Source organism: Gossypium hirsutum, chromosome D02, assembly GCF_007990345.1.
Source record: "Gossypium hirsutum isolate 1008001.06 chromosome D02, Gossypium_hirsutum_v2.1, whole genome shotgun sequence".
NCBI classification, from domain to species: Eukaryota; Viridiplantae; Streptophyta; class Magnoliopsida; order Malvales; family Malvaceae; genus Gossypium; species Gossypium hirsutum.
This window is the reverse complement of record NC_053438.1, coordinates 21,167,036-21,177,609: the sequence shown is the minus strand read 5'-3', so window position 1 is coordinate 21,177,609 and position 10,574 is coordinate 21,167,036. Positions and strand designations below refer to the sequence as shown.

Here is a 10,574-nt window from a genome sequence, read left to right as displayed (position 1 = left end):
CAAAAGTTAGAGTTGAACGCCTTGTGTCTGATGGTATTTTAGAGTCCCTTGACCTTACAGACTTTAATGTCTGTGTCGATTGCATTAAGGGAAAACAGACCAAAACCAAAAGATTGGGTGCCAAAAGATCTTCGGACATCTTAGAATTAATTCGTACAAATATTTGTGGGTCATTCCTTACAGCATCCTGGAATGGTCAACAATATTTCGTAACATTCATAGACGATTACTCACGTTATGGGTACCTATATCTTATTCATGAGAAATCTCAGACTTTGGACGTGTTTAAAGCTATAAAGTTGAAGTTGAGAGTCAACTCAACAAAAGGATTAAAAACGTTAGATTTAATCGTGGTGGCAAGTACTATGGTAGATATGATGGCTTAGGTGAACAATGTCCAAGACCATTTGTGAAATTCCTAGAGGAATGTGGTATTGTCCCACAGTACACCAGGCCAGGATCACCAAGTATGAATGGTGTAGCTAAAAGAAGAAACATGACTCTTAAAGATATGGTAAGGAGCAAGAATGCTCATTCTACCTTACCTGATTCCCTCTGAGGAGAAGCATTAAAGACAACAATTTACATTCTAAATAGAGTACCCAATAAAGCAATTGCAAAAACACCTTATGAGCTTTGGACAGGTCAAAGCCTAGTCTAAAGCACTTTCACATTTGGGGATGTTCAGCTGAGGCAAGGCCTTATAGGCCACATGAAAAGAAATTGGACTCCAAAACAATAAGAAGTTACTTTATTTTTTATTCTAAGCGATCTAGGGGCTAAAAGTTTTATGATCTCATAATAAAGAATATTTTTGAGACAGGAACTGTAACATTTTTTGAGGATGTTGAGTTTGGGGGGAGAAATAAGGTTAGAGACATTGCTTTTAAAGAGAAATTGGATCCTAACTCAATTCCTACTATCACTTTTGACGATGTTTAGGTTCTCATACCTATCATTGATCAAGAAGTGAATCTAGAACCTTAACAAGACAATGTTGAACAACTCCCCATTCAAGATGAGATAATTGTTCCAGAAGAACAAGCTCAACAACCTCAAGAACAAGTGCCATTAAGAAGGTCCACAAGAGAAATGATAAATGCTATTCCAGATGATTATGTCGTATTTCTTCAAGAACATGATGATGATAATGAAATGATGGAAGATGATCCAAACAACTTTCATCAGGCCATGAAAAATTCTAATTCTCAAAAGTGGATTGATGCCATGAAAGATAAGTATAAATCTATGCAAGACAATAAAGTTTGGGAACTTGTCCCATTACTTGAAGATGCAAAGCCAATTGGTTGTAAATGGATATTTAAAATCAATAGGGATGCAAATGGTAATGTGGAGAGATATAAGGCGCGTCTTGCAGCTAAAGGACATACTCAGAAAAATGTATTTATTTTACAAAGATTTTCTCTACAGTTTCATTGAAAGACTCTTTCAAGATAATCATGGCTCTTGTTGCTCATTTTGATCTTGACTTACATCAGATGGATGTTAAGATTGCATTGCTTAATGGTGACCTTGAAGAAACAATTTATATGGTGCAACCAAAAAATTTTGAGTCGAAAGACTCAAAGAATATTGTTTGCAAATAGACAAAATCCATCTATGGACTCAAACAAGCTTCCCGTTAATGGTACTACAAGTTTCATCAAATAATTGTTTCGTTCAGTTTTGAGATGAATATTGTTGATGATTGTGTGTATCACACAAATTTAATGAGAGTAAGTACATATTTTTTATTCTATATGTCAATGACATTTTGCTTGCTGCAAATGATATATGCTTATTGCACGAAACCAAGAGCTTTTTATCTAAGAATTTTGAGATGAAAGATCTTAGGGACGCCTATTTTATTTTAGGAATTCAGATACATCGAGATCGATCTTGAGGTATTTTTGGATTATCACAAAAGTGCTATATCGATAAAGTACTCAAAAGGTTTGGCATGCAAAGTTGTAGGCTGGGTGACACCCCTATCGCTAAAGGAGAAAAATTTAGTATTACTCAATACCCTAAAAGTAACCTTGAAATTTAGGAAATGCAAAAGATTCCCTATACATCAGCTGTTGGAAGTTTAATGTATGCTCAAGTATGCATGCGTTCGGATATTACATACATTGTTGGGATGTTAGACAGATATTTAAGCAACCCTAGTATAGACCATTGGATAGCAGCCAAAAAGGTTATGAGATATCTTCAGAGAACAAAAGATTACATGCTTACTTATAAGAGATCAGATCTTCTAAAAGTCGTAGGGTATTCTAATTCTAATTTCGTTGGGTGCCAAGATAGTAGGAAATCTACATCAGGCTATATTTACCTATTAGCTGGAGGAGTTATATCTTGGAAAGTGTCAAACAAACACTTATAACTTCGTCCACTATGGCAGCAAAGTTTGTAACATGCTATGAGGCATCAAACCATGGAATATGGTTATGAAACTTTGTCACAGGGCTATGCATTTTGGAGAATGTAGAAAGACCACTCAAATTATTTTGTGACAATAAGTCAGCAGCGCTGTATTCCAATAACAACAGGAGTTCATCTAAACCAAAGCATATTGACATAAAGTTCCTAGTTGTGAAAGAAAGAGTGCAAAATGGTCAAAGATCCATAAAGCACATTGGGACAAACTCCATGATAGCGGATCTGCTCACAAAAGGTTTACCACCCAAGGTCTTTCATGAGTACACTACTGACATGAGTGTTACATTGTTTGAGGATATCATGATTTAGTGGCAGTTTATATTTTATTTGTTTTATGTCTATTTTCAGACATTTATGTATTTGGTTATTTTCTGATCAGAAATAAAATATTCACTTTATTCACTCTGTTTATTATTTTGATACTTGTTTATTATTTTGATACTGACCTCACTTAAGTTTAAAGAGGACCAGTTGGAAATAGACATGTTTAGATCATATTGCATGTAATTTCCATGCTACACATCCATACTTGATCTATGTCATTTGTTTGTGTTAATATACATGATCAGGGATGGATTTAGTTACGATATATGTAACGAAAGTCGCATTGGTTCTATATTAGCATAATTAATGGACGAGATTGTTTGGAATACCTTTTGGATATGATAGTAAATTTTTTGAGCTCATAAGGTTATATAATGACATTTAATTATAGAATAATTAGTATATATATGTGGTCCAAGTGGGAGATTGTTGGAAAATATGGACATCATATATATAATAAAGATAATTACATGTTATTGTTATTTACTATCATGATAGGTTAGCCCAAATTAAAAGTGATCTAATTTGGTTAAAGTTTTATTGGACTTTAATTATTAAATAAAGTATGGGTCAAATATGTGTAGATACTCTAGTAATTGAGTTCTAATCAAATTCTAATTAGTGATGGGCTAATTAGGAATTAGAACTAATATACCAAGGTTATAAAGATTAGAGTTATATTCCCCACACAAAATATCTTTTCTAATATCCCATCCTTAGAAAGAAAACAAATATTCTCTAAAATTTTGTGTGCTAATTTGGAAGATATCTTTTCTAATATCCCATCCTTAGGAAAGAAAGTAAATATTCTCTGAAATTTTGTGTACTAATTTGGAAGATCAAATCTCCAAGATCCGTTGATTTCAAGGAATTTATGGATTCAGGTTCGCTTCCACATCTAGTTTTATTCTTATTTTGTTCTTGATGATTTGACATGACAAAATCTTAATTTATGGTTTATTAAGTTTTATTTCTAATTTATTTTATAATTCTAACATCCATCGCTACTATAAGTTTAGTTACATATTAGAATTCAACAACTCAAAAAGCGAGAAGAAGTTGAGTTAGTGAGAGGAAGTTAAGGAAACAAGGTGAGAAATTCATGTTTTCATCTTGTATTCATGTTTACTTTAAGTAGAAATATATGAGATTGTTATTTGATATATATTTTGATTTTTTCCCTTATTTATTTAATGAAGAGAAAGAGATTGGAATGTTTTAAAATATTGTATTTGACCTTAAAAAAAGTTATAAATATGAGTGTGAAATGAAAATTTTAACTTTGATGTTTGAATTTAATATTTCTTACTCGGGTCGAATTTCAAGCTCAAGTGAAGGATGTTAAGTAGAATCAAATTAATAAAATGTATAAGCATTAGATGACTAAATTAATAAAATAAAATAAAATAACCATGTCAACATTTCTGTCACTTATCTAACCCCAACTAACAAAAAAAAAAGTGATTAAATTATTTAATTTCAAAAAGATTAGTGATTAAATTGGAAAAATTAATAGTTGAACAACAAAATACAACAAAGTTGATAGTTCAAGTTCAGTGAAACCCTTAAAAGATATTAGACATATTTCTGGCAAATCTGCCATCCATGTCGGCCTCATAACCGGCCAACAAGGCAACTTTCTTACCAAACAACTGAAAAAGAAATGATAACAATAGTACTAATTAGGGACCCTTAATTGATTATCAAAATCCCCATGCCTGCCCAAAAGACAAAATGGCAGTTACTAAAATAAACCCCAGTAACTGAAATCGTAAAAACCAGAGGTGACCGATGATGTTCCTTTTACGCATATGGGAGAAGGTTAAAGTCGATCCTCTTCTGAGTTTCTTTGTTCTCGGTAGATGCATCGGATTACACAGGAACTGCCATGCCCTTCTTTGCCATGCTATCAAGTATGTCATTCAGAGCTTGACACACACCAACAATCTGCAGAATCATAAGCCAATATAAATCTCTGAACTCTTGAAGAGGGGTTGCTCATCGGCATAATTATCTGCTCGAGATTGCATTACCTGTTGGTCCCATTGTTGCAGCTCTTCTGTATCATCTTCAAAATGTATAACCGCTTCCACCTGATGCATAAGGTTGTTTAATTATTTATGTAGCCGATAGCTCGGAAAAAGACATTCTTTGAACTCAGTTCTGCTTTGGGAAGCATGAAAACACAATCATAAAAATCAATTGATCTTTGAATCCATTAAACCAGTAGCTGAACAAAATCATGTGGCAAGATATTGAAACCTGATCAATTGATCCCCTCATTCTATCCTCATAAATCATTCTTGAGGCTATTTTCTCTGCCTGTACAGAAAATGCAGCCAATCAGCTTTGCTGTTTAACTACAGTATACGGAAGTATTTCCTCATACAAAGATAGAAAAGGCCAGAAAATAAAAAACCAAAAGCTATACAACTAGATCATAAGGTAGTAACTTTAGAAAGGTACCTTATGAGGAGGAATGCCCAGCAAAGTACCCAGCTCATCAAAACTGACAAAGCAAAAGCTTTTGTTAAAAAATTCCAAACCTAGAAATAAGAAAGATGAAAATCAAGTGTTATTTTTCTAACCTTATATTTGTGTAAAGTTTGCTTGCACTCAGAAGATTATGCTCTATCATGGCACGGTCCAGCACAGTAAAATTGTCAGGAAGCAATGCTTTCTGTTGGGGAACAAAAGGTTATTCAAAGACGGCAGAATTTACTTTTATTGTAAATGCAATACGTAGGCTAGTTCAAACTTTTTATAACCTGATGTGGTTTCAGTTCTTCAGCAAATGCATCAATTTCAGGTTTTCTTAATATTCTCTCCAAATAAACCTGTTAATTTCAATAAAAATCCCCATTAGGATGGACTTTAAGGTTCTGCAATAGATATAGACAGCAATGTGCAAGACAAGTGCATGAGGAAATGCATATGTGTGAGTGTGTGTGCCTAGATGCAAAAGAGAGAACCTTTCGTAATATTGGATAAATCTTCAGCTTGGAGCAACGTTCATCCTGAAACATGCACAAATCATTGACATGATTAGAATCAAACAATTTAAAAAAAAAAAAAACTCCTATTACATTCAGGAGAAAGCTTTACTTTGTAAAGTGTGGCAAGAACACGAGAACGCTGAGGACCTGCACCAGCTAATATTGTACATGTAACAGCAGCAGATAGAGCTTGCTCCAGAGCATCCTCGTCAATGGTTCTGTAATAGGTGAACATTGATAATTTTTTTATCATAAGCCCTCAGACATATCATGATAGTAATAAAAAGGGGGAATCAGATACAAGCAAATTGATAGCTGTACAAGGTATGCAAAACACAATGTTTATCAATGCAAACACTATGTATAGAGTGATGCAGAACAAGATCAATTAGCTTTTGTATATGTCAGCTAATAAAAGCTTTAAGCAAAACATTTACATAAACAAATATAGCGTAATTACATACTCGTCTCCTATTTGTCGCTTCTCAATTTGAGATATGTCATAGTATCGCAATGCTGCTTCCAAGAACTTCCTCTTTAAATCCAAAATCCTTGCATAACATACCTGAAAACAAGAGGAAAAGAAAAAAGAAATTAAACGAAAGAATGACAGGAATTGCAGCCCTAAATTACAGTTATTGACCTAAAAACTGTGCCAAACCTTGTATTGTAAAATCAAAACTTCATGCTGACTGTTGCTAACCAAGAATGAAGCTTTATTAATAAAAGCTTCTGCATTAACAGAATCATCATCCTGTAAAATATTCAAGCAATGGTTTCAGGTCACCTTTCAATATTGGTTTTACATGCAAGAAATAGAATAAGTAACTGAATTACTCCTTGAAATTCTAAGGCATCCAAACTTGCCTATGTAATGCTAGCATTCAGTCAAAAAATTGAAATACCTCAAGATAGAGACGGGCAATTTGGACACATTTTGACAATCTGAATGTATCATCAATAACCCTGATAGTCATATCACAAAACAGATAAGCTCACCAATAGGAACACAGAAGAAAATATTCAACAACCTTCATCACAAAAACTAAAGAGAATCTTACTCTCAGACCTCATTCCAGAGTCCAAATCAATCCCACTTAGCATCTGCGCTGCTTTTGACCACTGCTGCTCCGACTCATACAACTCAGCAAGTTTCTCTCGGATAATCAGTACCTATATAACTCATACAGAGTAAGCAGCTTTATTTAAACAATCATCCATATTCCATAAGTCCATTAGTACCTCATCCAAAGAAAATCAAAACGCCAAACTTGAAAAAAGGGAAGGGGAGGAAAAAACAACCCTATTCTTTGTTTTGCATACAAACTTCGACCAAAGTTTAAGTCACGCCGCGAGAAAAACTTAACTAAAAGAACAGTAACAAATTTAAGAAGAATAATTAATGAAATCGTGATATTTCAATCAAATTCTTTCGACGACAGAAAAAAGTTCACAATGTGGTATTTTAAAATAATAAAAAAAACCAAATTCTCAAGTAACTTTCACTAAAGAGCTAGCTGTCAAATTAAAAGCAACCTGTTCTTCAAATGAAACGACACGAGGCTGAATTTGAGCAAGGGTATAATGAGCAATTTCCTTTTGTGCCTCAGGCTCCAACCTTCCTAATTCTTGAGCGAAAGTTTGTAAAAGCTGCCTTGATACCACCAGTGGAACATCGTCCGATAACACTAAAAAGAATAAAATAAAATAATTAAACCTAAAAAACCTTAGATAACTTTAAATCAAGCAAAGGTAAAGCAATTACTATGATCGATGAATTTCTTGGCTTGAACGATGTCGTTGGATGAGAAAACAGTTGATAGAATGTGTTTGTATTGCTCGATTTTCTGCCTCTGGTCTATAATTTCCGATGCGTTTGCTAATGCACTCTCCATTTGCTTTCGATCTCTGCTTCAAAAGTTTTCGAAACCCTAATTTCTTTTTCCAGAGAGAGAAGAAATGAGAGATTTTAACGAAATCGAAGGTTTACTGTTTATGGTGGTTTATTTTTTGCTTTCTAATTTCTGCTACTGAATCAAAGCAGGGAGTTTACGATACGGACCACTCTTTGGTTGCAATCAAAAAGAGCGAATTAAAAACTGACACGTGGTAAATTAAATGGCATTTCTGTCATTTAATCGTTAAAGAAAAGTAAATGCTGTCTTCTTTGACCGCAAGACCCAAAGGCTAAAAACTCTTCTTTTTCTCTCTGTGAATTAGCAAATCCCAAAGGAGCTCTGTACTCTCGATCCGATCACGGGAACCGTAATTTTCGTGACCGTCCGCGGCGTATTCATTGGTTAGGTAAGCTTTTGATTCATTTCTCCTCAAGATTTTGTTTTTCTTTTTCGCTAAGTTGTTCGAGAAATCTGAAGCTATTTCTTAATGAAATTAGCGTAGAATTCCTTCAATCCTTGCATTTAAATTTATATTTTTATTTGATCCAAAGACATAATCTCCTCATCCGTGGATACAACTCAAGTATGGTTCAATTTTCAGTTTTCCTGCTCTTGATTTTAATTTGTTGTGGTTTGGCATTATTCCACTTCGTTTCCTTGAAAAAAATGCTTTTCTTTCTTGTTTGTTTTATGGCGCAAGTAAAGTAAATAATATAAAAGAAAGATTTGGATATTAGACTATCGAGTTTCCTCATATCTTTATGATAATCATGTATGAATATGTGGTTCATGGCCGTTGTATTGAGGAAAAAGAAGTTGCAGCTGACCGAAATTGAATTCTAAGTTACGATGATTTTAGCAACGTATATAGCACATTTTATAACTATAATGTCATTTTCAAAGAATTTGTATTATTTTATTTTATTGGATTATTTTGATCATCGTTTGTGTCTGCAATGATTTTTCCAGGCATCTATTTGTATTTGTTTTTAGGGGTTAGAGATATGAATTGGGTCCAACGCAAGATCTATCTCTACAATGTCACATTTGGACTCTACATGTTGGATTGGTGGGAGCGTTACCTTTTCAGTATCCTTTTTTACTTACTTTTTGTTTGATGATGCCTAATCTGTTTAAGTTCTCATTTAGAATTTTCAGGGTTTGAACACTGTAGTGCTGTTAATATTTTGTTTCGATGACTTTTATCAGTTGTCTTCTTTTGCCTAACAAAATGATGAAAATGGAAAATGGTCATTTTGTGGAAGCCTATCCAATGGCAAAATTATGCTAATTTAGTTTATAAGGAGTTGTTTTCTATTTTCTGGTATTATCTGATTTACTGTGTCATCGATTTTAGTATTTGGTTGGTTGGTTGTCTTATTTTATAATGTTTGATTTAGGAATTTTAAAATAGTCAAAGGATCCTATTGGCATCTTTGTCACCACACCAGTTTTTAAGTCCAAGTATCACTATAATTCCCAATTGTTAGTTCCTAAACCATGGAAGACACACTGGTTATTGTGTTGATGTGGTTCATCTTTTACAACAGCTCGCGATATGTAACGGAGTTTTACAAGAGGTAGATCCTTACTTTGTCCTCTGGTTCCATTTCACTGAAATAATTTTGGTTGGATAGACACAAACTTTCTTGTTTAGGACTTGGTTTATCATCCTAATATAGTTAAATATTGATCCTTTTGTGCCTTTGGCTGTCACTGAAATGTGGGTTTTTTTTATTTTTTTGAACATACTGAAATGTGGATTTAAGTTCTTTCTAGGTTTGGGAATTTGGTTCTTGTTTGGATTGTCCTGGCAAATATGACTAAATTTCGTTTTGTTTTAGTCTTGCTATTCTAGAAATCATTTATAAACAAAAGAAGGAAATGGGGGATAAAAAAAGAGTGGTTTTATAAACTTGTTTCATATTGTTGAAGCTGATTGATATGACCTGAAAAATTAGAATTACAAAATCAAGATTGTTGATAAATAATGAGATGTCACCAAATTTTGTGTTCTTGACTCCCTATCTAAAAGATTTTATATGTTGCATCCTTGCTGATTGCCTTAAATGATTGCAAATGATGTTTTGAAACATACTTTAGGTTGCATACTGCATCTTGCAAATTTGATGATTAATTTTTAAGATTGTGATGCTGAGGAAGGTCGGATTTGTGTTTCCAATGTTGTTAATATGGGCTAGCCAAAACTAAACCGTTCTTTTTAATTGGTCCTTGTTGAAAATAAATAAATGACACTTATGCATTTCCCTGATGGCCAGTGCGGCTGTTAATTTTAATGGTTGTTTGGCTTCAACTTGGACCATTGTAGTGGATCCGCTCTTGCGTAATAATTATTTCTTTTCTCTAAATTTCAGGCATCTATCCTAGGGTTGGGAGGTGGCAATGGTGATGGAAGTGTGAAATACTTTTGAATTATTTGGCTGAAAATCTTGCTTATATGTGGATTTTTCATACAACATTTTTAGCATGTCTCACATATATTGTTGGACTGTTTTCAAAGCTATTCCTTGCAAAAAATTTAAAACATTGGCGCTGTTGTAACTATTGTTGAAACTCTTCTACAATTTTAAAAAATATAAAAAGAAGAAAAAGCACTTTTGTTCCTCTTTAAGTAGTGTAGCAATATTTTGATGTTCTCTTTCTACAAGGGAATTAATCACTGCTTCTTGGTGGCTAAGAGATGAAATGTTTACACATGGCACATGCTATTTGTATTTTTTTTTAGTTTCTTTGTAAATATGAGTATAGGACTTAAGGGAGCATAATCTTTTATATAAAAGACAAATTTACATATACTACATACTTACATCAAACTCTGTTAACTCTACCGTTTCAAGTTCTTGTATATTGTATGAAATCATATAAAACCCGTAGGTAAAATATAAGATCGTCT

The 10,574-nt window shown here is 33.4% G+C and overlaps 2 protein-coding genes across 4 annotated transcripts; one reads left to right on the top strand and one right to left on the bottom strand.

Moving 5' to 3' along the window:
- Positions 1-4,309: 4,309 nt before the first annotated feature.
- LOC107910166 (COP9 signalosome complex subunit 4) lies at positions 4,310-7,783 on the bottom strand. 2 transcript variants are annotated; one of them, XM_016837942.2, is made up of 14 exons: positions 7,528-7,783; positions 7,299-7,450; positions 6,832-6,935; positions 6,668-6,728; positions 6,424-6,516; positions 6,227-6,327; positions 5,872-5,980; positions 5,739-5,783; positions 5,535-5,603; positions 5,355-5,446; positions 5,233-5,275; positions 5,029-5,088; positions 4,800-4,859; positions 4,310-4,713 (listed from the first exon to the last, which is right to left on the bottom strand). In XM_016837942.2, exons 1-14 carry the CDS (start codon positions 7,655-7,657, stop codon positions 4,639-4,641), a joined length of 1,194 nt encoding a protein of 397 aa, XP_016693431.1. In that variant the 5' UTR covers positions 7,658-7,783; the 3' UTR covers positions 4,310-4,638. The 2 variants fall into 2 exon arrangements, with proteins under 2 accessions (XP_016693431.1, XP_016693432.1); XM_016837943.2 differs by lacking the exon at positions 4,310-4,713 and having other exon boundaries at positions 4,800-4,929.
- Positions 7,784-7,924: 141 nt separating this feature from the next.
- On the top strand, positions 7,925-10,292 carry LOC107910167 (uncharacterized). 2 transcript variants are annotated; one of them, XM_016837945.2, is made up of 4 exons: positions 7,925-8,066; positions 8,654-8,749; positions 9,168-9,240; positions 10,036-10,292. In XM_016837945.2, the coding sequence occupies exons 2-4, from the start codon at positions 8,665-8,667 to the stop codon at positions 10,046-10,048; spliced, it is 171 nt and encodes a 56-aa protein (XP_016693434.1). In that variant the 5' UTR covers positions 7,925-8,066; positions 8,654-8,664; the 3' UTR covers positions 10,049-10,292. The 2 variants fall into 2 exon arrangements, with proteins under 2 accessions (XP_016693434.1, XP_016693433.1); XM_016837944.2 differs by having other exon boundaries at positions 7,931-8,066; positions 8,630-8,749.
- The last annotated feature ends 282 nt before the right edge of the window (positions 10,293-10,574 follow it).